The following is a 26,243-nucleotide window of genomic DNA, read 5'->3' on the forward strand; positions in this document are numbered from 1 at the left end:
TCTACTCCCCCCTTTTTATTTTTATTTTTTTTTTAATTTAATTTTCCTGTCCGTCGCTTCTGGTGGAGGGGAGGGCGAAGTTTTAACGGCTGGAAGTAGGCTGCCGGCTTTGTGTGCGCGGTGGAGTTTCAGCCCGGTGCCCATCGCGGTTATTGTGTGGGGGCTGAGCTCCGTCCTCTCGTCCAGCGGTGACTGGGTACGTGCTGGAGGCAGCGGGGGCTCGGAGCTGAGCTAGGCGGTGTGCTGCTTGAACGTAGTGCGTTGTCATCCAGAAGACCGATGTGGTGAACGTAATTCTCTCGTGCATCGGTGCCTAATCTTTTGGGAACAGTATTCCAAAGCTGTCGTGAGAAAGGATTTGTTAGCCCATAATGGTATATGGCATTGTTTAGGATCATGTCAGAGGGGAGGAAGATGACAGACAGTCCTACAGATCATAGAATCAGTGAGGCTGGAAAGGATCACCAACGTATCTGGTCCAACCATCCCCCTCCCACCAATCTCTCTCTCGCCAATTTTGAATACTGAGCACTTAATGTTTGAAAAATAGGTTGGAAAGGGAGTTGTGGGGAGCTGGGGGTCGGCCTCTTCTCGCAGACAGCCAGTGATAGGCCTAGAAGGAATGGCCTCAAGTTGTGCCAGAGGAGGTTCAGTTTGGAAATGAGGAGACATTTCTCTTCAGAAAGAGCAGTCAGGCACTGGAACGGTTGCCCAGGGAGGTGGTGGCATCACCGTCCCTGGGGGTGTTCAAGGAAAGGTTGGACCTGGTGCTTGGGGACGTGGTTTAGTGGGTGACATTGGTGGTAGGGGGATGGTTGGACCAGATGATCTTGGAGGTCTTTTCCAACCATAATGATTCTATGATTTTAAGAGGGAAAATGAGTGGGTTTGTTTGTGTTTTAAGGATGTACAGGTATTCATTAGTTAAGATGAAAAAATCTTAAGTCCCTGCGTGACTTCAGTTTGTGTCACTGAAAGTGTGGGCCTGGCAATCCCACACATACGTATGTACGTACATGACTGGTCTGTATGCATACTAGGCTGCTAGCTCCAGCCACAGCTGTCAGTTCTCTCCTAGCCCCTGCTCTAGGCTTTTTGCATCCCAGAACATACAGGAATGTAAACAATTCTACTGTCTCTTAGAAAAAACATCAAGGAAATCCTGTTTTATTGGAGTAAGTGAATGTTTGGTGAGATGTCCTTTAAAAACATCACTGTTATATGGTAGAATAACAGAACTGAGAAGCTGATGCTAAGAAGTTTCTAAATAAACTCAGGATGTTGGGGAGTTTGAAATGCTCCATTATGTGGCGTTATTCATACTACAGTAAGAATAGGTAGTGCTGAAAGGCTGTAGTAAGCAATTACAGTATTAATCGTTAAGCTCATAGCCTAACTTTTCAGTTATCAAAATATTTGTTTATTTCAATGGCCTGTAAAAAAAAAAAAAGTGGTGTTTGAACACGTCTTATTCTCGGAACTTAATGCTTTGGATTGTTAGAAAATTAAGTTACTTGTTTGTTATTCTGTACTAGTCAAACATACATCCGAAATATTGTTGTATTGCAGTGCAGAGAACTTTGCCCTTTTTCCCTACCTGCAGCATTTCTTCCCACTTGTGTAAGGCCGTGATCGGTTATGGGGAAATGTAAGCTGTGCTTCTTGCACTTGACACCTCCTTATGTATCTGAAGCCCAGAGGCTGCACACAGGAGCCGTTCTTTGCGCTACATGCTTTTTTTATGTCTCTGTCTCTGAGAAATTGCCGTCTAGTTCAGATAAAGCTGAAAAGATTTTGTTCCAAGTCACACTGGGAACTTTGATAAAAGCTAAAGATTAAATTAGTTGCATTTGGTATTGTGTTTTTTTTCTCCTCGAAGATGCTTACGTAGCTAAAACTCCAGAATTTTCTTCTTTTTCTTTTTTTTAAAAAAGAAGTTAAATGAAAGGTTGCAACCTGTAGGAGACCAGGGAGTCAGTTCTTCAGTGTCTTTGTGTGTGAGCATCAAGTATCTGAGCTGAATTATAACACTGCTATTTCTGCTTTTAGTAAAATAGATTTGGCTTCTACATGGAGTAACTTCTAATCACTGTTTATGTCGTGAATTGCAAACACCTGATATGTAACTGTCTGAAAGAGATGAAAGGATAGCTTCTGGTGTGAGATCTGGTGCTGCAAGTTAAATATATCCACAGTGAAAAAGCTTTCAGGTTTATACAAACCAGTGAGTGGTACGTTTGTGATCAAATTTCACTCTAAAATACATGCTTTAGATGTGTTCCTGCAATACTGGGCAAATTCTAAGAATGGAACAAAGTAGCATGCTGTATCCCAATGACTTTTAGATCTTGCAGTGCTGATCAGAAGTACTTTCATGAACTTCTGATCTCACTGCTCTCTGCAGCTTCCTGGGGAGGGGACATGCAGAGGAAGGTCTCTGCTCCTGGTAACTGACGTCAGGACGCACAGGAACGGCACAGAGCTGTGCCCAGGGAGGTTCAGACTGGACATCGGGAAACATTTAGTTACCTTCGGGGTGGTCAGACTCTGGAACAGGCTTCCTAGCGAGGTGGTTGATGCCACATGCATGTCAGTGTTCAAGAGGCATTTGGAGAATGCTTTCAGCAATATGCTTTTTAACTTTTGGTTGGCCATGAGAGGTCAGGCAGTTGGACTGGCTGATCGCCCCCATCCCTGGAGGTGTTCAAGGCAGGGTTGGATGAACCTGATCTAGGGGGTGGCATCCCTGCCCATGGCAGGGGGCTGGAACTGGGTGATCTTTAAGGCCCTGTCCAACCCAAGCCGCCCTATGATCGCTGAAGGTCCCTTCCAACTGAACTACTCTAACAAGTCACTGAACGTACATTTTAAAGCTCTACAGTAACACAAAAGTGTCATTTCTGTAAATACCTCTGTAGGTAAGCAGAGTTTAAAGAATTGTAAATAAAATAACTTACTTCAAGCATAGAAAAATGCTGCTGCTGCAAAGAATATTTTGCTTTAAAATGAGCTTTTACTCTGCCTAGCTGCCCTCTCTCCTTTGTCACAAGCATTCAGGTATATCGTAACTTCAGGGCTTGTGTTTCTGTTGGTGTTGCCAGGCTGGTTTGATACACAGCTGTCGTGCCAAGTCAGGTCTGAATATAAAGACACTGGAGGACAGAGCTTATCCATGCTTTTGGGGGATTAACGTTTCTTCTTTTAATAAGAATTTAATGTTTTCTTGTGTCTATGTTTCAAGGGAATTTCAAATTAAAGGATGCTAGCTTGCCCTTGTAAAGTATTTTGTTGTTATCAGTGTCTTTCAGCTTTGCAGTAATGTCACTTGACAACATGCAACCACAAGTTGTCCCGAGTCATTCAGTGCTTTTCCCAAAACTAAGGGAGATCTCATCACTGCAGTCTTGATCGACTGAACAGATAAGAATTTTAACTGAGCAATTAGCATTTTGGATAAAGAGATGGACTGAAGTTCAATACCAGAAATCCAAATACATTAATAATAGAAAAGTCTCCAGTGTACCATGTGGCATTTCTGTGTTGGTCACTGTGGCTGAAGTGAACACGTGCTAAACCAGTCGTAGGCCATGTCTTTAGACGTACTAGTCTTTTCAGCTGCGTAACTGTCTCCTCAGGAAATACAGGTTTTTTGGCTTGATGGTTATGACAGGCCTTTTAAAGGATACACGTAGAGGACTCTTTGCAAAGTTCTTGCAAAGAAGAGCTTTGAATAATAAGTTGTAGCTGAGATTACATTACAGATGGAAGAAATTCTCACTTGCTTAACTATAGAATTTAGTGTGTTCTGTGAACTAAAATAGTGATTTTTTTAAAATAAATTCTTAGTCTTAAAGACTTTTATTCCTCAAATGAAGTGTGTATGTTAACAGCAACAAGGAATCTGTAGGGCTGCTTTGCAGGTTTGTCATGTCTCGTATATATGGTACAGGCTTGCTGTTATAAGCTAAGGGTGAAGAGAAGTATCCTCCAGACCGATGTGTGATCTCTGTTCATTAAAACTTAATAATGTTGGTAGATTGTGTTTGGTGAATGAGTAAGCATATGCTGCTTTGCTCAGCTATATCAAATTTTCCCCTTCCCAACATCTAATGCTGTGCATACCTTTGGGTGGGAATTCAGCATTTTTACCTCTTTTTCTAATAAAATAGCAAAGTCTTATGTGCAAATTCAATGTATAGATGCCTTGCTATTTTGATATGAGTGCATCAACTCAAGCAAGGCTATGGAGAGTTTAGCAAGTAAAAGAGGTTTCTTGTTTGCTTATATATACTATGTTTTGAACTTCTTGGGTATTTCAGGTATTTGTTTCTCAGAATAAGTACATTTCTGTTTGTCCCTGTCAACCTAAAAATATGTGCTAGTCTCAGATCTTATACTCATGTATCCATCCTAAAGGTAACTAAATAATTTACTGTTAATAGATAGGATGCTTTTCTTGCTTAAATACACATGCTTTGATTTTGAGATAGGGAAGGTTGGAGGAAAGTGTAAATACACCTGAGGCAGATCAGTGTATGGAGAGACTTCTTGGGCAGTGGAAAAAATAGACAGGTAATGGGTTGCTTGTAGGGGAAATACTTAATGCTTTCTAGAAACATTCAGGAAAAGCTTCATCTGGCTGCTTCTCTCGTGTCATGCAAAATGAGATTCAGACATTTTGGTTACTGTGGCGTGTATCTAGAGATAAGTGCGACCAAGGGTGATGCAGCGGTGGAACAGTCTGTGCTGCTGGAAATAGATTGTCTGCCAAGCGGGGCAGACGCTTGGGTGCGATATGCCCATGCAGATTTTGCAAGGGTGCTGTCTGCACTAGCCAGCTGTTTCTTTTCAGTACCTTGAAAGAAGCTAATGTCTTCACATACATCATTTGGTTTGTCAATGTAACAAGTTTTTGGTTGAACTGATCATTTCATCAATAAAACGTGCTTTAAGAGCTCTTGAAGTATTCTTTCTTCTTCCTCTGAAGTTCCTTTGTAAACAGAAAAAAAAAATTAAGAAAATTGAAGACAGGGCTCAAGTTAATGAAGGAAGGATGCCATAATACTGGAATCAGATGATTCATAGCAAGTCATTCAGATATAAGTGGTGACACATTACAAAAGGGACATGCCTATGCAAAGTGGATTTTCTTTCTTGATACTTTTTTTTTCCTGAAATCAAAAAAATACTGAAGCTGCACTGACGAATCATCTCCTTTGAATGTCTAACTGCCAGGAGATCCTGCGGAAACAGAGTTTGCTATCTTGCATTCCAGATGGAAAACTAGACATTTGATTTTATTCATTTTTAATCACTGCTTTAGGGGACAGTGCATTGCTTGTTGCTTTTGTATCACTGGTGTTTCTCTACAATCTGTTAACTCCTTGGATTCTTGTACCATCCTATTATTACTTGTGATAAGTGTTTTTTTCATTATTTTAATACTTATATTTTGGACAGCTGGAAATTTTAGGCAAATCAGGTAATGTTGCCTTTTATTTTTCTGGCATTTTTGAGCAGAACTTGATTTTTATTCACAACAAAATTCACCAAAGTGAAAAAATATCATTCTCACTATATGCTAGGCATGTTTAGCCTTTATTATGGAAAACTGTAGCAGGTATTTTATTTCTTATCTAGTTTCAATTCTAGTAAATTTTTCCCCTCTAGTAGAGGAAAATCTCTAGTTGTTTTCTCTGGGAAAAAACATCTTTTTTAGAAGGGATTGAAGGCAGATGGTCTTTGTTCAGTATGTCTTCTGTAATTCATGTGTAAATATATTTTCATTTGGCACAGTTATTAGTTTTTATATTAGGTTTAAAAGTCCATAATGAGAACGGATAGACTTTTTGCAGTTAAAAGTAACAACGATGCTGCACTGAATGTAGTTTACCTCAAGCAGGAATGAGCAGAGCTTAATATCCAGGTTTGGTAAGCAAATGCTTCAGTGCAGGGCCGCAGTCGCGGTCTCAGGCGCAGCAAAGCATTCTCAGTCACAGTCTGATTTTCGTAATATCTACAAGAGAATTGGGATCTCTTCCACTTTGTTTGCACCCTATAGCCAAAGCATTACCAGTGCATGAAAATAAAGTGGGTTGGAATTCAGGATTCAGAGTTGGGCCTTAGGGAGAAAGGACCTTTTCCCATGTCAGGATGAGGTGTGAGGCTAAGAGCTGTGGTGCTTAAGACTTGGCTAATGGTAAGTAAAAGGATTTGGGGGCAGGATGGAGACAGGGAACATGGACAAAGACAGGTTGTCCCGTACTTGCTGTATGTATAATGATTCCTTAGAGAAGGATACATTTGTCTCAATTGCTTGTCTCAGCAAATTTACCCAGATCCCTGAGTGACTTGTGATTGTGTTCTCGTAGAAGCTCCTGCCAGCAGGATTTCTGCTTGCTTCCTTCTCTCAAGACCTTAGAACAACATGTACTGAGGAGAGCTGGGGAAAAGTCCTAGAGCTGTGTTCTGGCCTTGCTGCTTCTACAGTTCCTGTTCAGTGCAATCAAATCACTGAGATGTAATTTTCAGTGCCAATCAGACTTCTTGTTTGTTTGTTTTGCAATGATCACCTGGGATATGTCAATATAGCAGGTGGAAGAAATGTTTTGAATATACCTCTTTGAGGTAAATAATAACATTGGGAAACTGCACAGTAAAGTTTTAACTTTAAAAAAAATAAAATCTGTGGTTTTAATTCTTAATCTCCTGGACTTAGTTTTCCATTCCATAGTTGAAAAAAAATAAGCCTGCATCTCTGGGATGCTTTAAAACTAAATTAATAGAGCCAAATGTATTATGACGGTTACTACAAAAAAAGTACCATTTAAAAATGGAATTGTATTTCCATCAGGAAGCACGAATGAGCAATGGGGTAAGATGTGGAGATCCACAAAGAGCAGGGAAGAAAACAAATACAGTGTGCTGACTGATCTTTGTCAGCAATATTCACTGGCGTGAGTCTAATTAAAAAACTCGTATGTGCTTTCTGAGGCTGAACCACAACAAAATCTACCCCATAGCAAAGAGCTGGTTTAAGCTGACAAATATTGCTTCTAATGCTTTCCAAATTTTGTCTATTTGCTTTTCAAAACTGAAGCTAATTTTCTTGTATGAATTGTAAGTAAATAACATTGTAGTTAAAAACAAACTTACTCAGAGGGAATTACATCTAATTTAACTTATTAATATTGTGAAATAAAAGACAGAGAGGCTTCCTAAACACGCAGAGCTTATTACCTAAGCCTTGCCTCGCTACCTGCATTTAAAAAAATAAAGCAGTGACTGCAGCGTGATCTGCATTCTGGAAAAGCTGTTTTCTAAATCACTTCTAAAAGCTTTGAAGAAAATTAATGCTAATCTGAAATACTGAACAGTTCTAAAATAAAACAGATATAACAAAATAGCTTTGATTGTTGTGTGTCCAAAGTCAAAAGTGCTTGAAGAGAAGCACTGTTTTAGAAAGCTGGCTTTTGTTCTGCTCATAAACTTGTTTCTTAATGTATTTAAATGGAACACACGTGATAAAGGAGTGATGAACAAGCAGATGAAAATTGAGTGTATCCTAGTAATTCCTAATATCCTTTGAAAACCCTCGTCAGATCTGCTAACAAAACCAGTAATCTATCTTGTGAAGTCCCATTAAATGTGAGTTTATTCAGTATATAGAAAAGGACCCAGAGATGGGAGCAGCTTATTGCAACCTTACTGCAGTTGTAGCAATCCTACCACTCAATGCACGAGTATGTCATCAAGTCTGATAATTTTGGCCTTGGGTGTAGTTCCTGAATTCTTTGAGAAATGCGGGAGTGATTTGGTTGCATCCAGTATAGTTATTCGTTGTCCCTGCATCAGAGTTTAACACATCAATTTAAAAAACATGGAGGAGGAGAGAGTGAAGTTGGTAGTAGAATCTGAGATGGTCTTTGAGCTTGCAATTCAAGTAGTCCTACACATTTTTCTGTAGCAGGCACAGATTAACAACATGGGGGTTGAGGGGTGGGAGAAAAACATTAATGGTCCCCAGGAACGTGTCTCCCATCCCCAGATCACAGGGATAGAATTGTTTCCTTGTCCTTCTCCACTTCCTCACTTAGCCAGGATATGATTTAGAGAAGAAATGTCACAAAATTCAAAATTCCTCAGAACAAAACATTATCAGAACAAAAAATCTTTTTCTTAGTCATGGAGTATACAGCAAGCTTGTATGTGTTGTCCACACATGCAAGTTATACTGCTTTAACAATTCTGTTTCAATAAAGTAGGAATGTTTCCACAGGAGGAAATAATGTTTATTTTGACGTACCTTTTTTTTGGTATGGTTTGGTATAAGCTTGATACCAGGTCAGTTGTCTATTTACTATTACAATGCTATTTCAAAAAGGGAGAAAACGTTCCACAAATACCAGCTGTCATCATATTTGTCCGATAACCTTGAATAGGCAGCCCGGTGAAGCCATCAGTTGGGGAACACGCCCTTGGAGGGGCAACTGGTGTTCTTGAACACCGTGTGCGGCAGCCTGGGCTCGAACTTGGAATGCTGCCACAGGTGGTAAAGTCATAACAGTGGGCAAAAAGTCTCCAAGTGAGCCAATGCAGACTTTGCTTAAGAATCATTAACCAAATCCCTGTTTCTTTTCATGGGAGCTTCAGCTACAGTCATGTGACGCAACGTAACGCAAGATCAGTACCTATCAGAGCAAACATATGGCAAAGTCTGTCCGTGTTAGTGCTTATCTCAAAGAGTGCAAGGGGGCTGCGACATTTCAAGCAAAGCCTATTGGTGAGGGAGTTTCTATGTGAGGTTTCTTAAAGAAGTGCTTCCTTTTTAATCTTGGTCTTGCGTGGGAAAGTACACTGAACGTTTTCCTCAAAGAGACCAAAAGTTTCGCATAGCTCTTCTACCCCTCTATGGAAGGAGAAGAAATGCTGATCCAACGTTCTGCTATGGCTGTGAACTTTGTGTTTACTTGTACTTTGGAAAGTTAGTTTGCTGTTTTCTGAGATGAATTTCTCAGAAAAGTATGATTTTGAAGATAACTTCAATAGAAATGTTGCTGCTGCCCATGGAAGGGTTCCTTCTGGAATCTTGGTGAGTTTGACATTTATTGCTAATTATGGGTTCCTATAGCATAATTAGCTACAAAATCACCTGCTTATATCTTTCTGTGTGGAAGACTTAAGGTGGTCGGCAGATTTGCTTGGTTTCCCCACTTTTGTTCCATAAGTGCTCTGTGTAGTACTAGGAACAATCCAAAACCACAATTAAAATCTTACTTTTAGGAGGAAAGTGGGGTTTGTTCTGGTTGTTTGCTTGTTTTTGCCAAGTAGACCTTGTGCTACAGTGGTTGTTTTGTATGGTCTCAAAGTTTTTCCTCTGGTTAGGTAAAGCGCCTGTCTCGTAAATATATATGCATGCAAACATAGGCAAGGTGAGATAAACTGGGGGAAGCCAGTGCTATGCTTGATTTTTATTTTGCTTTTCTACCTAATCTCTTGAAATACATGCAACTTCTTTACTGTTTACATCATTGCTATCTTTTAATCCTCCAGCTGCAGCTCAAAATAAATGGGATATAAGAATATCTACTCTCTTATAGGCTAAGATCTACATTTAACTAACCGGTTTTTTGCTCTGATAGTTAAAATTCATACCCTCTAAAGCTGTGTCTCTCTAGAGCAATCTGATAACTGTCTCTGAGTAACTTGCACTCTTCTTTTTCTGCTGTTGAACCAGGTGTTTGTAGTGTTCAGTCCGGGTGTGCCTGCATGAGAGGTGGCGCCTTTAAGAACACCAAAACAAACAAACAAACAAAAAATGGTTTGTCTTTGCTAAAGCAATATTCCAACTGCACGGGAAACCCACATTTGTGGGCAGTCTTTGGATTATATCGTGTGTTTGTATATGGGTATTCCTGAACGACATAAGTTGTTCAAGAAGACTTGTTGGTTTTGTAGCAGCCCAAATAACATCTATGTTAATGGTACATGGATATAATTCTCCCACTCAGGTTATACAAACATAACCATTTCCTGGTTCTTAAGTTCTTAAAATCTGGATATCTATTGCGTAGCGTATGTTAAATTCTTAATCTGAGGTGTAGTACAGTTTAATCATTTTTGAGAGCCATTTTATTCCTCATTCCTGTAGCATGAGGAGTTCAACATATGCAGGGTTAGTTTAGAGTTAGTTAGAGGGTAGGCGAATTTTATTTTTAGTTCTTGAACTTCCGAGGCAGATATTTTCCTTTGCATTTACTTCTGTGTGTCTTCCTTTCTCTTACCCTCCCCCCGAGACACGGTTTCAGTTTCTGCCTATTGCTGTGTAAAGGCTTCTTGCTGCAAAAAGCATCTTTTTAGGACAGTGTCTTTCAGATCCTTCCCTCCATTCCACTTACAGTTCATTTCACTTAGTAATATTATTATATTCAGCTGTATGAGTTCATGCAAGCTAGGTAGTATTGCTTAAACATTCAAAAATCAATCTCTCTGGAGCCCCAGAGTCGCAAAAAAAATGATTTTCTGCTGTGAGATCTTAGATGTTGGTAGGCTTTTTAATTTGCTATCCTAGAAGAATGAGTAGTAGTGAGCTGTAACAACTTCATCTTTTGTGCAGAGTTCAGGAATTTGGCTGCCTCAGGTAATATGTATGCTCTGGATCTCAAAACAAATTCGAAAGCTAAACAGGATTGCAAAGTGTTACTGCATTGCCCTTTCTGAACTTGTCTTGTCCATCAAACGACTTGAATTGCAGAACTGGAAATTGTTTTTAGGTTGCTGTAGCAGGTTATGAAGGCATATTGCTCTTGGAGTCATGCTGCTTTCAGGGCAATGACACTTGAAAAATGTTTACTAAGCTTGACATAACTAAGAATGTTATCTAGGAAGTTCTTTATCTTGCTTCCTATTCTGTGATCTGAGGTATTTCTATTACATTTGCAAGAATTATCACAGGAACATTTTACATTGTTGCTGTCTGCAGTCAGATTCAGTGCTGCTCACCACAAATTTTCCATGAATGTACAATAAAATTCTAAGGAAAAAAAAAGATCTAGCCAGGGTAAGCTTGGCATTTGAGATAAATGAAACATCTCATGTTTCTCAGGTATGTGGTCACACTGTTTCTAATCAATCTATTGTTTGCTTTAGTTTGAACCTTCTTAAATAACGTTTATCTTGCAGGGTGAACTGTTATGTTAAAAGCTGAACTTGTAAATTATGATCGTCTTTTCTTCTTGCCTTTTTTCCTTTTAAACATATGTAACAATAAAGGTAGATTAATCTTTTAAGTTCTGATACAGATGTGTGGTGTTTTTTTTCCTTCATGGCTCTGCTTTTGCAGCTGATGTCTTTCAATAATAAGTGCTCTGTGGTGAGGAAGTTGTTACTGTAGGGGTAGCAAGTGGCTTATCCCTGGAAGGTGCTTTGTAATCCTTATTTTACAAAAAGTGTCTCTCTGGGTATCTCTTGGATGACTTCTATCCCAAAGCTACCAAAGTGCCACTGCTTCTGAGGTATGCAGCACATATCTGGACTCTTTTTCTGGGTGGTCTTTAGGTCCCTTCCAGTCTGACCCTTTCTATGGTTAAGACTTGGACCATAAAAAGCTTCTTTGTAAACATTTTTGATACTCATTAGGTTCAAAAGTTCATTTTTTTTTCCATACACGAGGGGTTATTCTGTTTGTACAATCCAAAAAGTCGTGCTGTCAGCTACAGAGCTATAAGTGAGATGTGTAGAAGAGGTAACCTTCCCTGCAGGAAAGTAAGCATGTGTGCACTAGGTGCATGGTTTTAGTCTTAGGGGTTTTAGGGGTGGTTTTCTGTGGTTAGGCAAGATCGGTTACATGTCTGTGAGGACAACTAGAATATCTACCATCTCAGCTCAATTCTTAACAGCTGGAAATTCTGAGCTTTTAAATAGCCAGTACGTAAATAATAGAGAATTCCTCACTTAGGCCTACTTCTCAGGTCCTGTTCGTTGAAATGAAATCTATAGAGTGGATGCTCTGTAAAGGATGGCTATTCCTGATCGTGTCAAACATCTGACAAATTCAGTCATCTTGGCATCATGAAATCACTTTTCTGTGTAAGCAGTACCAGAGTCCCCTTGGAAGTGGCCAAAGTCTAGATGTGAATGACAACATCTGTCAGAGAATTTCCCCTGTAGCTTAAGTAAGGATTGACTGTCAGCATAGGGCAGGATTAATTGCTTACAGAATAAAAAATAAAAATATTGCAGCCTTTCTTTTTTGGGTTGCAGCTCCATGGGATGCAGCAAATATATCCCCTGTCAAAAGGAAGATGTTCAGTTCCCTGCTGCAGCCTTTTCTTGTAGCGCTCTGGTGTCTGCCTGGTGTTTGTCACGTTCTTGTGAGCTGATCAAACTTCCTGACTGAAGCACCCAGACGAAAACTGGGTGTGCTTGCAAGCTGCAGGCAGCTCACCGAGAGGGGCTGGTGAGGAAGGGTTGAAGCACGGCCTCCCAGTCTTGCAAGTGAGCTGCTATTTTGTTAGCAATCAATTTTACAGTTGCACGTGAAACTAATTGGAGGTGAAACTGATTTTTATTAATTGCTAATGTTAATAAGGAGGCCGTTCTGCTAATTTCATTAGTTGCTCAATGACAGTCTCTTCTCATCTTTGTCAGCCACGTTGTGCAAAAGCTATGGGAGAAAATTCTCTAGCATGTTACCTAGCGTGGTAATCCTGTGGCTAATGCCAAATTTTCAATCTAGATTGTCAAGCCTCTATCTTTGCTGGTTAGCTTTGCTATCCTTCCAAGTTTTCTGGAGAGGAATGGTGTTTGTTTTGTAATTTTAAATCTAAATCTGATTAGCTAGCGTACATATGTTGGACTTGAAAAGCCCAGAAAGGGGAAAAATACTTAACTACGGAAAGTAGTCTGAGATTTCATGCACGTTTAAAGTTATATTGGTCCTGTTAGATGCCTACAGAATCAGTTCCTTTTGAATGAATGCAGTGCACCCTGTGTGACTCTAAAGCAGGCATTGAAGGCTCAGAATGGAAGTACTTGATGAATTACCCAGCCAAGGAAAGCAGCATCAGGAGGAAAAACTATTGTAGTGTAATAGAGTTTTGGTTAGAGGCATTAAGGAAAATCTGAAACGTCATCTTGAATAGAATTTGAAACCCTGTTTGGAGGCTAATAAAAACAGATAAGCAAATAGACAAATTATTTTTGGATCTCTTTGAACAAATATTATCCCCAAATAGATTTTTATAGTTTAAGCCCATTTATAGGTTGTGTTTGTGTGCTTTGCTTGTTTGCAGTGGCTCTTTGTTCTCCCAACAGTGTCTTCAACTTCAGAGTTGTGCATTCTCTTGGATGTACTTGAAATGGGTTTGTAGCAATCTTTTGGGTGGGAGACAGGAGAGGGCAGAATGAGGAAAGGTTGCACTCAGTTCTTCATTAGAACACCTTTTTCTTCCTCTTTCTATTAAAGCTGAGATGTTCTTTGGACTTTGCTTCATAGCTCATGTTGTGTTCTTAGTCTGAAAGACTTAATCACTCAGAAGGTTGCTTAAGTATTTTAATGGATTACAATAGCTGATAAGTGATTGTATGTGTTCTTTGTTTATCTTTGCATTTCTCATTTCTTTCCAGTTTGACTAGAGCATAACCTTAACGTTCATCTTCTTTTCCTTTTATTCTGTCCTAAGCTCCCTCACTCTTATTTAGCAAGGGTTTCTTAACCTACACTAAAATTGTTCTTTTCAGTTTCCTGATGTCAGGAGTGTAAACAACTGCAAAAACTGTAAGAGACTTGTTTTCTCTTGACTGAAACTTGGTGAAACCTCTGTAGTTACTAAGATAGATCTTTACACTTAAAATAAGTTGTTGCATGACTGCGTAAACTTGGTTAGGACTTGCTTTTGCATATGAAAATGTATTTAGTTTTTACTCTTTGGATATAATTTCTGTGGAAATAATGATTGTTACCTGGTAGGTTGTCCTCTAGTTCTTGTAGATGAGAGGAGCGCTCAGGACAAGACAATGGCAGTGCTTTTCAAAAAAAGATTTTACAAGCCCATAACTTTATGTTGCAAGAGTTTTTAGCACTTGTTTTGTGACAGAATAAATTCACTGGTGTTGTGCTTCCCTTATTTAAGAAAAAAATGGATTTCTTTCCCATTTGTTTTTTCCAAACTCCTCTGGGGAGCTTACATCTCCCAGTAAATCTTTTGATAATTTGAGGTGACTTAGCCAATTTTAAAATACAGCACTGTAAAGGAAGAGTTGCATGTCGTAGATTCTATATAACTTACTCTGATGCTTAAGGTTTTCTGCATCCTTACGTATAGTTATCTCTATTTTCAGTAGAGGATCAGTTGTATTATATAGGCAATCTTCAGAGAACAAATTTCTCTGTTGAGCCTATCTGAGTAATTAAGCATCATTTGAATGTAGGCCTTTCAGGTTTTAAAATGACGTAAATCAAGATTTACCTTAAAATACTAAATAATCGTATGCTCAAGTTAATCATAAACTATTAAGAATGATCTGGAGACTGGTGAGAATTGGCTCAAAATTCTGTTGACTCTTTGAGGCATTTTTGTAATGCTTGTTACATTAAGCAGAGTAATTGATAAATGATATAGCATATGTATTTTGATTTTTAAAAGAACTTAACTTTAAAAAAAAACTTCTTTTTACTTTATTTAATTACTTTTTTCTTCTCTTCCTTAGTCTCAGACTATGAACTACGTAGGACAACTTGCGGGACAAGTCCTGGTTACTGTGAAGGAACTGTACAAAGGCATTAATCAGGCTACCCTTTCAGGATGCATTGATGTCATTGTGGTCCGGCAGCAGGATGGCACATACCAGTGCTCTCCTTTTCATGTCCGCTTCGGGAAGCTTGGTGTCTTGCGCTCTAAAGAAAAAGTGGTAAGTCAGAAAGTGGGCCAAAACAAAGCTTTGAATACCAATGCATTCCCTTTTTTCTCCCCTCTTTCTTCCTTTCCCAGCCCCCCACATATCCAGTTAGCAGCTTCATTAAGTATAGAGCAGTTTCTTGTTACAGAGTGATAATTTTGGAATGCAAAACAGGACTTCCTGTGGTAATCTAAGGATTCTGCAAGAAAAAATGCTGTTTTAAAAAAGTTTTGACAGCTCTTGAAGTTACCAAATAAAGAATAATACTACAAGCACAGACACTTCAGTCTTAAAATATTTACATGGTTATTTATTTATCTATTCAAGTATGCTGGGAAATAAATGCTTAATGCATTTAATGCATCCCTGATGCTGAAAGCAACTATTTTTGGAATGTCTGGGGGATAAATAGAGTATATCTTAAGGGTTGGTGACCTGTCATAAATACTGCCAGGGTTGCATCAATACGGGCATGGCCAGCAGGTGGAGGGAGGTGGTTATCCCCCTCTGCTCTTCCCTTGTGAGGCCCCGCTTGGGAGCCCTGCATCCAGGTCTGGGGCCCCCAGCACAAGAAGGCTGAGAGCCTGTTAGAGTGGGTCCAGAGGAGGGCCACGAGGATGGTCAGAGGGCCGGAGCACCTTTCCTATGAAGGAAGGCTGAGAGGGTTGCAGCTGATCAGCCTGGAGAAGAGAAGACTCTGGGGAGACCTCATTGCAGCTTTTCTATGCTTAAAGGGGGCTTATAAAAAAAAAAAAAAAGGTGGAGAGTGACTTTTTGCTCAGGCAGACAATGACAAGACGAGAGGGAATGGTCTTAAACTAAAAGAGGGGAGATATAGATTAGATATTAGGAGGAAATTCTTCACTCAGAGAGTGGTGAGGCACTGGCACAGGCTGCCCAGAGAAGCTGTGGATGCCCCATCCCTAGAATTGTTCAAGGCCAGGCTGGATGGGGCTTTGGGCAACCTGGTCTGGTGGGAGGTGTCCCTGCTCATGGCAGGGTTGTTGGAACTAACTTTCTTCAGTAATTTTCCTTCTTTTCTAACTCATCTTTTGAGGTCTCTTCCAGCCCAAGCCATTCTATGATTATCTTTGTTTAATGCTGATATGCAGTAGAAAATGCAATTGTTAGTATCTACAAGCAAATGAAAATTGGGGGTTAAACTTTGTTCATTGGTGGGCTTATTAAAAAGAGTTGTACCCAGTACGATTCCCTGTCTGGCCGGTCTGAGACTGTGGTGCTGCCATCCCCTTGCCTAGGCTTTAGTAATCATGTACTTAGGGAGTGATCTGGATTGGGTTGTTAATTTGATTTAAAATGAATCTATCGTGGGGGGGGAGTTTACATCCTTGGAAGAATGATAAGTACTCCCAGTAGGGAGTACTGTGTATGACAACATTGCCTGTGGGTGTGTTACTGAAGAGTGGATTGATTTAAACAGATCATAAAACTTCAGGACTATATACAGCTGTTCTAAGAAGTGAAATGTCACTGCAGGAAACTACCCTTATCCTTATATTTTTGTTGTCAAAGGAGAAAGAAGTGCTGCTAAAAGAGCAATTATGTTTTGGGCAGTTTTTTGTTAATGGTATGGTCATACTCAGAGTTACACGCGTTAAGGTTTTGCATTTATCATAACACAGGCTATCAGCAGTTCTTCTGTTTCTCTTTTTGTTTTGAGTTCCCACTTGCTAGTGTTTTCTTAATGAGCACACTGCTGAAAAAAACTGATTTTATTTTTTTCCTTAACAGTTCTGCAACAAATTACATCATGAACGCTTTTCCAGCAAGGTATAAGAGAGGTGATACAGCTGTACTTTAAATGCCTAATGTCTGTAGAGCAAGTGAGATACACACACAGCAGGAGTTATTTGAAACTGAGCTTGATAAATGTCATAAAGTACCTTTTAATGAGTCTAAAAACATTTTCCCTCTTGCAAAAGCACTATGGTTTCAGAAGAGTTGTGGTACTATGTCATATTCCCATAAACTCATGAGAAGGAAAATCTGAAACAACAGTATCTGAGTTGCAGAAAGAATTGTGGGAAATCTGTCCTGTTGGAAGCATGGGGTTAAGGTTCCTTCTCAGAAAAAATACTGCCTTCAGGAGGCTTCCAGTTTTCCATCTTGATCTTCTCGTCTTTGTGACTGGTTTGTACTGGGCCCCAATTCAGTTTGAGCTTTAGGTATGTGAATGTGAATAGACTCAGTTGTTCGGCATTCTTCCAGGAAAGAAAGACTAGATCAGTGCTTATTTATGTTCCTAGCTCTCTAAATCAGGTGAGCAAGGTTTAGTCATCAGATGTTTTCAGTTTTTCTTGTAGGTTATAGGATCTCTACTAATAGCCTGATGTATTTTCAGTTAACAAAATGAAGACCATTATAACAAACTTCTTTCAGAAAGCAGAGGAGGAAGAGAGTGATGATTATGCAATGGAACAAAGTTTATTATCAGAGATGAGCAAGACTCAAGGTCAGTGCTTTCCCCTGTGATGAATTATTCATGTTAAATTGTCTCTTTCCACAGATCGATATAGAAATTAATGGTGATGCTGTTGATCTTCATATGAAACTGGGTGACAATGGAGAAGCTTTCTTTGTACAAGAAACTGAGGAGGAAAATGTAAGAGCTTTGTGCTTTATGATGACTACGATGCTGTGTTAACAGAGTAATGTGTTGAAAATGCTTAATATAGTATTGTCAATAGGGTAACTCCTGAAAGCTAGATTTTGTGACTGAGTCTTACACCCCTTTCATGTGCTACCAAGGTGCTTGGTATTTCATAGAGTTATGTTACCAGTGATAATAAAGTAACTAGTTGATTATTACCATTAGACCATTATTTGAAAGTTACTTTGTTTTAGTATGTTCATTCTTGTTATACAGATTATACCTGCAGTTATACAGATTGCCATGTCTTATAATCACGTTTTGTCATATGTTCTTATAGCTTGCATTAAAATCTCTGTACTAAGGAAGGCTGATTAATTTGGCATATTTTTTGTGTTACAATTTTTAGCATACTTTTTCACAATTTTATTTATGAAACTTTCACCAGTTAGCAATAGGTGCTTTAACCTGAGAATTCTTCTTGTATTAGAAAGCAGTAATTAATGTCCCAAGGCATTTTCCAATGGGAAGATAATGAGCTTCTGAAAAAAAAAACACAGGAATAATAGTTCATTTTTAGTCGAGTTTTCTCAGGGTGTGGAACCTGTGTAATTGCAATATTTTTCAGTATAGAGCTTTGGTTTTGATTGCTTCTGCATCAGGAAGGATAGTCAGCAGGATAAAAGGAAACGAATTTTAAATATAAAAATCCAAAAGGTTTTATGAAAATAGAGGAGAAAGGGGAAAAAAATCTGTCTCAGCAAAGTAAAAGATGAAGTGTGTGCATTCACTGTTGCTATTAGGAATCAGTCTTTCAAGAAAATGCGCTTGATCCTCTTACTAGCTTATGACAGTGCTTGTTTACTGTGAGGGAATGGAGGAAGCACTCGTTTCAAAAGGAGATAAATATTACTTAAAGTTGACGAAGAAAACAAGCATTTAGACTAGTGTCCTAAATGATAAGTTGGGGCAGGAATTCATAATACTTAAGAGAAAGCAAGCATGAGTTCTGTTGTAACATGTACCATGAGTAAAATCAAAACTGAAAGTGGTTCTTTATAGCTGCAAGTTGTTAGCCATTGATGGGAACTGATCAGTCCTAAGATTATTTTCAGAAAGCAAGGATGATTACTGCTAACTTTGTATATTAACTTTGAGCAGAAGTTGTATATTAACTTAGAAGTCCCTTACCTGTGCATGATGTATTCTGGAAAGCTGGTAGTTCATGCTGAAACTATAGATTGAGTTAGGTGAGAAGCAGCGGATTGAGTTATTTCTAGTGCTCACAGATGCTTTCTTCTCTGCATTTCTGCTGCTGGTCAACATTTCCTTGTGGTAACTTCCTGAAGCTGCGTTTAATGCTAAAGCTCTCATCAGAGTTTTCAGTGAATTTGGAAAGGCTCTTTCAAGTGGTCAGTCTCTGCTGTTTTCAGAACTTGATATTCAGAAGAAACATATCACACAGGCATTGAGTATTTAGTTCTATTGCTACCATTAATTTGAGCCCATAAATTTTTCTTTTTCCCCTCCATGGAAATTCCGTTATCTTCTCTTTTTGTTCACTTCATATTTGTTCCTTCACAGCGTATTTCTTTCAGTCTAGGTCTTGATATGTTTTAGCTTGTTGTTCTGATGTAAACAAACACACAGTGGTTGATTGGTAAAGCTTTTTCTTCATCTGGATTGTTGCTTCTGTAGTTAATTGAGGGTTGGTGCTGGTTTTGGTTTTGCTCTTTTTTTTTTAACCTGAGTAAATTATAGTTAAGTTTATCTTTTTGGAAGATACTTTATGTAAATGGTGTCTGACATGAATGACAAGGCTTGAATGCACCTTCAGTTTTGTGGATAACACGGAACTGGGAGGAGACTTCAACTCAACGTGGCCATGGGTATCCTAACCCAAGGCCCTACTTTCAACAGAAGATTGAACCAGATAATGTCCAGATATCCCTTCCAACCTTTCTGTAATCCAGCCTTCCAACAACTTTCTATGAATCTGTTTCAAAATAGGTAACATTGGGTTTAATTAGCCTGTTTTTAGTAATGCATTTGCTAAGTATGGATAGAACTGTTGTGACTGAGTATTTGTTTTGCTATCAAAATCAAATATGTGTGTGCCTTAAAACTGTAATAATACTAACATTCATTTATCTGAACTTTCTGTAACCCTTCCAGTGAACTTCCTTTCTGGATATCAGCCTCTTATATCGCTGGGCTATTGTATGGTTTCAAGTCTAAAAATAGATACAAGAATTAGTCTGTAGGCCATAATTATCCTGTATGCACATAACAAAATTATTTTTTAAAAAAAGTTTGTGCTTTATTTTCTTTTGTTTAGGAAAAAGTTCCTGCATATTTGGCAACATCTCCAATACCCACTGAAGACCAGTTTTTTAAAGACAGTGACAATCATTTGAAATCAGGTGAAAATGAGAGGACATGTGCAAACTCAGAAATTCCACACTCTGTGGAACCAGAGACTGTATTCACCCCAGGTTCTGTGAAAAAGAAAAAAAGAAGAAGAAAGAAATACAAGCAAGATACCAGGAAGGAAGATCAAATGTCTTCTACTGGGACAGAAGAGATTTTTGAAATGGAAATAAGCTCAGATGATGAGAAAAGTGTTCAACCCCTAAGGTAAACTATCAGATATTTGCTGAGTGCTTTTACTGGTATTACTGAACTTTTTAAAAGTGACTTGTGCCTTTCCTCTATGCAAGTAATGCCTAAGTTTCAATAGGCTGTAGGTAGGCTCTCATTAAACAAACAAAATCCCAAACTGTTACCTTCCATATTCTTAGAGTCATTCAAGTTTGGCCATTTTGTTGTAAACATGAAATCCATTTAAGTCCATTCTCATAAAGAAGTTTTGTCCTGATCTGTTGTGTACCTTCTTAGAGGCAGGGTGGTGCAGTAGTGTTTGGAAACCTGAAAGTAAACTCTGGTGTGGAATGTCTCTAGTACACTGCATCTGACTCCTCTTGTAACTTGAAGTTTATTTCAGTAACTAAAAACTACAAAAATTAACACTCCTTTGCATTAATAAAGAGAACTTTCTACATGTGTGTAGTTGTGGTGGGGAGTAATCAGCCCTGTGTGTTGAAGTGGATAAACTATTAGTAAATTGGAGCTTGCAGTAAAGTTATAACACATACTAAGAAATGTTAGGAGCTTATACAAATGATCGGAAGGATCATGGTCATAAAAGAAAGCTATCAAGTATTTAAACATTTAAAATCCAGAAAAAGCCTACTCAACGGGGCTTTCTTAGGCTGCTGAATAAAAGAAGTGAAGTTAGTTTTTAAACAGAGCTCGGTGCTTTATTGGACAACTTTACTGCTAAATGTAGTATGAGTAAATTCTATATCTGGTCTGGGAAATGGAAGAATGCTTTGGTAAAAGAATAAAATGTAACTGAAAAATCTCTCCTTCAGTATGGGTCTTCAGGGGAGTCTCAAGCTTAATAAGTAGCAGTCAAAAAGATCAGTGCAAAAGAAGAACGTGAGTCTAAGTGATATCACACCTATGCCCAGTAAAACACAACAAAACTTGGAATTGAAAGTGTTTTATAGAATATTCGTGGTATTACTATTTCATTTGTCTTCGTTTTCATTGTCATGCTTATGTCAAAGAATTTTCATTTAGATACTGCTCTGTTGAAAATGAAGATTTAGTATTTCATTTGGCTTGATTTTTTTTTCCTTTTTTCCCTTTTTTCTATTTTAAGAAAAGCAAGATTTTTAATCAGGCTTCAGTGCAAGAGCATTAAGACGACAATATCTTGTCATAGTGAAAACATCAAAAATCAAAGTAACCATCAGCTATAGGAAGAAAGCAAATAGACCATGTGATTGATTTAGTCTCCATTAATAAGTCATTGCAGATGATGATAATCATTGCAAAATTCATTTTCTCTCACTGCAAATTTGGGATGTTGCATCAATAGTGGTCAATTTCAACATGTGTTCAGAATTCAAATTAATATTCCAGCAATTATCTTAATATGATGAGAGATGAGTAAAAATTTGTGGGTTTGACTAATGTCTGGTCTAGTCATAGCCGACCAAGCAATAGTGTTTCCATAAAGGTTACCCCAGTTTTATTTTTGTACTGTCTAGAATGAAGGATTGAAAAGGCTTTTTATTTGTAAACCAGAATACTTTTAATAACAAAAATGGCAGTAGAAATGCCTTCTCTGTGTTGTGATGTGAAAGGAAGGTGACTTTATAAAAAAAAAAAAAAGGAATGCTGTTTTCATATGAATGATCAGTAAGTGCAGGACTGAAAAATTAAATTGTAGTAATTGAAGCCCAGAGACAGTAAGTTCATGGCTATGTATCTATTAGCGGAGTTCATGGACAGTCATTCCAGTGGCCTACCAAGGCAGGAAATAAAATGCTTTGCAATAGACGTCTAAAGTTTCTTTCCCAGCTGAAGATACTGTTGTAGAAAAACATTCATAAGGTTTCTGTGCACACACACCCTGTGGGGATGTAAGGTGATATCAGTAGGTTTGAAGTGTTTTATAGCCCTGTGTGATATCCATAAATGCCTGGTACTGAAAAAAACTCTCTGTAAAGAAATAGAACCTTAAACTGCTATTAGACATATCTTCAGATTGCAGAGTGACTCCGAGAAAGGAAAAGGGAGGGTGGAGTTCCAACAGGAAGGTCAAAAATTCAGCCATAGGTACCAGTACATCATGTCTTACCTAGTTCTTCCCTTACAGAGTGGTAAACAAGCTGTTTCCTGTTCCTCGGGAAAATTCAGAATCTGTTTCCACATGTTTATGCAACTTTTTTTAAAATGTCCTTTGTCTCTTCTAGCTATGATGGTATGCTGTAGATTTAGTTATGTTACAAATGCTTGAATAATCTAAAATACCAGCAGGACTGAGATTAGTGCATACACTCAGAAATAGAGGGCGTTATTTTTCTAGGGCTAAGGGTGTTGCATTGTGTCTGTCCTGGGTCATGCTCCACGACTGCTCCCAACCCTGTAAAATGGAAATGATTTTCACTTTCAATCCGCACAATTTGTATGTGCTTTCAGGAAAGCATTAAATGTACATTAACCTTCTGGAACATTCTAACATAATGCCATTAAATGGCTTTCACTGGTTTCTTAAACCAGCCATGCAGTGCATCAAGCTGGAAGAAGTTACCTGTCTCTAAAATCTTCAGTATTTAGATGCTATATCAAATGGATATGTATGAGAGGAAGTGGTAGCAGTCTTTATGAACGTTGCAAAATAAGTAGTTTACTATTAATTCTAAACTCAGATGTTACAAATTGGTATACACTGATCTAATATTAATTCTCCCCTCTTATTTTCAGTGATCTTTGACTGTGTTTGTATTTTTAACCTTAGAGATGAGATTTATTCACTTAGAGATTTTATTCTAATTTTTTTTTTCTGGTCCTTCATGTAAACTCATTCGGTGGCTAATTGCTGGTGAATAAAATCTGTTTAGTACCACCTACTTATCATCTTGCCCACCCTCTGAAGTCAAAATATTGAGGACCTCTCTGTAATCATTTTCTAGTGTGCTTTCTTAATCTTTTGATAACAACTTTTGCATGTGTTTTAGATACTTAGCACTGGCTACAATAAAATAGTATGAAACTTTTCTATCACAGTTAGCTTGGTTTGAGTACAAAAGGTGTGTACAAAAGTCTTTGCAGCTATAATAACAAGTCAAGCTTTCATCACCAGGAATATCATTTCATAAGAATAATAATACGCAGTGTTAAGATACATTTCTAAGTTTGGTATTTAACAGAGTCTAGACTCTTCCAAATCACAGACTCTCTTAAATGAGATCACTAACTGCTTACAGTCTAAGTAAACTGCAGTATTAAATAAGTGTGTAAAATCTATTTATGTATTTTAATATATATTGTTAAAATCTTCTCTATGTCCATAAGATAAATTAGCATTAGCACTACAAAAGAGGTTCAGTGCAAGCATGCTGCTAATGGAGTAAATACAACTTTTCTTCTTTCTTTCATAATAGTGTCTTAAAGTAACTTTTTGCATTTTACACTGAAGTTTCAGACTCATCTTTATTGTATTATTTGCACTGTGTGGCCATGATGCAAACTTCTGGGTGAATTGTGTGGCCAGTAGCTGCCCCTATTTACTTAATTTGTGAAATGTGCAATCTTAAAACAGGTTGTCAAACTACTTTTTAACTTCTTCAGCGATTCTGAAGTGAGGGTTATGGGTTCATCTTTGGGTTTTGGTAGTATTAGCTGGCTGAAGAGAGTGATATCACTTAAGTTATTGTGAATTCTTTGCTCAGTATTAACTTACACGGTATCAGAGACCCTTTAAACTTGTAATATTTTAAAGTGTTAGTTTCTATAATAATTAGTTTGTATACAGGTGTGCTGCAAACAATTAATTCTTTAAGCTGTACACTTCCTTTTCATCTTGGATTTTTAATAGCATGTGAAGTCACTTTTCTAACTGAATTAGTAATGCGGATTTCTTATAGTTGACTTATTAAATGTCCCTTGTTATTTCTGCAGAGGATCCTCAAATTCGTCACCAAAAGGCGAAGAACAAAAGGAATCTTTGATTTATCACTCAAAGGATCATTACCCCTTATCTGATGGAGACTGGTCTCCTCTGGATAAGTAAGTCACTTTGTAATGTCATTGTGCATATAAAGGTGAATGACTATAATAAATGTGCCTTTTTATTATTATTTTTTTAAATTTCTTGATCTGTAATGCTATCCAACTCGTCAAGTTCTGTGATACCAAATGTAGCATGAGCTGCTTATTTGGAACTTTGGGAACTTTCCACTCTATGTATTAAACCAAAGTTGTGTCATTTTTTCTTCAAATGAACAAAATGTTCTTGCTCAAATTCACTACCAAAGAAAGAAAATGCAATTAATAAGATTTTGTTGAGAAAGATATGTAAAGTTCCTGTGTTCCCCACGATTCACTGTAGCATAAGTAACATTTGATATGCCATAAAGCAGAAGCATTGGGTATGTAAGTTAGAACTTGTCAGGTACAAATTACTTGAGGTAAAGCTAGGTCCTCAGCTTGAATCATTGCAGTGCAGAACAGAGGATTTGCTAGTTGCTGGAACACTAACCCAGAGATACCAGAAGCACCATCTGCTGATTGTGGATTCTTACAAATTGCATGATAAGGCTCACCAGTCAATTTTCAGTTAGTGACTGGGGCATTTATGTTTATAAACCCAAGCTCTTCGGTTTATGATGTTCAAGCTCTTACGTTCTACTTGCATTCAGTTTCTAGCTTTTTCAAGACTCATGCTTCCGAAGTTTGGCTTTACCACTCTAATGCTAATCTCTATTAGTGTAAGTAGATGCAGACCTTGAGGTGAATTTTACCTGAACACTGAGCATAGGGAAGGGCGTGTATGTAGCACATAGCACGCTGATCAGCATCTTGATTCATATCAATTCTTTGGTGAGTGTCTAGTTTTACTGCTTTTCAGTTTGAGGAGCCTACCTTACAGCAGATATGTTCTTGGTGTCAGGGAGGATTACTGGTCAGCCCTGTGTGATGGCCATTGTTGCATTTTTAGCTGCTCAGTGTACCAGGTGCCTATTTTTCTGTACCAATACAGCAGAATATAGATTAAGCTTCAGAAAATACTTAAAAATAATCTCCCTGCTTTGGGTGTTTTCCAGGGCCATGGCCTCAGTAAGTCTGAATGCACCACACCATGCTTGGTGCCTGCTAATTCCCCAATTCCCCCAGTCACAGCTTGTTAATGAACAGAAGCCTCTCAGAAGCAGTTGGACAGGAAATCCTATTATTGTTCCTTTTTATGTTTTGGGCTGACATCCACATCCTCAATTGTGCTTAATAAGATGTGGTGTTCAAATGTTCCCTAAAGGTTTGTGGTTGAAAAGCATCCACAGTGTTTGACCCTGAATGATACAGTGTCACATGGATTATATTATCTAGTTAATTGGAACATCAAGTCCTTCATCAAGACAGGCTGGTACTTCTTTTCAGTTTATTGAACTCTAGCTAACGTAGACTAGCAGATTATATCTAGGAGACAAGATCCATCCCTTTCAGTGTTAATCTCCTTTCTTCTTGTTTACATGTTTATTGGGATAGTCTTCTATAGCAACTTGTCTGTGAATCTTGTGAGATGCCTGGTCTGTCTGTCTTTTTTTAACAAGAAGCTATCCAGTAACAAAGAAATTGCCAATTTTCATTGCCCTTTTTTTGGGGGGATGGGGTGGGGAAAATCTATCTGGGAAAAGGGAAGTTTTACATTGAATTATTTCTCCTGAGTCACTAAAGAAAGATTCTTTAATGCATACATCGTACAGTGAAAGAAATAAGAGGTTATAAAAACCTCTTTTTTGGCAGACCTGGAACAGCTAATAGTCTTTTTTTTTTTTTTTACTGTAATATGGTAACTTTAGCTGTTACCTTATCTCAAAAAGGATTACTTCACGCATGTTAATCTTTGAGATGTTTTCATATGAAACTTTCACAGGGCATAGACATGTTTGATTGTGAATATAGCGTTTGCTATTTCTGGTCTTTTCTTTTAGTCAATGCACCCTTGAAAACTTTTAGCGAAGGTACTGCCTATCGCAGTAGTTCATCTCCAGTGGTATCTGGGTGACTGGTTGGTAAATTGCCATTTAAGAGAGTAGGTGCTCCATTTCTTGGTTAGCCTGTGTCAGTGTTTGGATGTCAGTATTCTTCCTATCCAGGTGCA

The 26,243-nt window shown here is 38.2% G+C and overlaps 1 protein-coding gene across 2 annotated transcripts in view; it reads left to right on the plus strand.

The window, feature by feature from the left end:
• LPIN2 (lipin 2) overlaps window positions 1-26,243 on the plus strand; it is a 46,640-nt gene that overhangs the window by 254 nt on the left and 20,143 nt on the right. The window contains exons 1-5 of one of the 2 annotated variants that reach the window (XM_080580004.1): window positions 8,734-9,091; window positions 14,710-14,910; window positions 17,426-17,521; window positions 19,848-20,146; window positions 24,044-24,151. In XM_080580004.1, the coding sequence (XP_080436130.1) occupies window positions 9,005-9,091; window positions 14,710-14,910; window positions 17,426-17,521; window positions 19,848-20,146; window positions 24,044-24,151 (791 nt within the window). In that variant the 5' untranslated portion in view covers window positions 8,734-9,004. Of the gene's footprint in view, window positions 1-8,733; window positions 9,092-14,709; window positions 14,911-17,425; window positions 17,522-19,847; window positions 20,147-24,043; window positions 24,152-26,243 lie in introns of those variants that run through there. The other variant, XM_080580005.1, reaches the window with a different exon arrangement.

Source organism: Anser brachyrhynchus, assembly GCF_964034855.1.
Source record: "Anser brachyrhynchus genome assembly, chromosome: 2".
Taxonomy (NCBI): Eukaryota; Metazoa; Chordata; class Aves; order Anseriformes; family Anatidae; genus Anser; species Anser brachyrhynchus.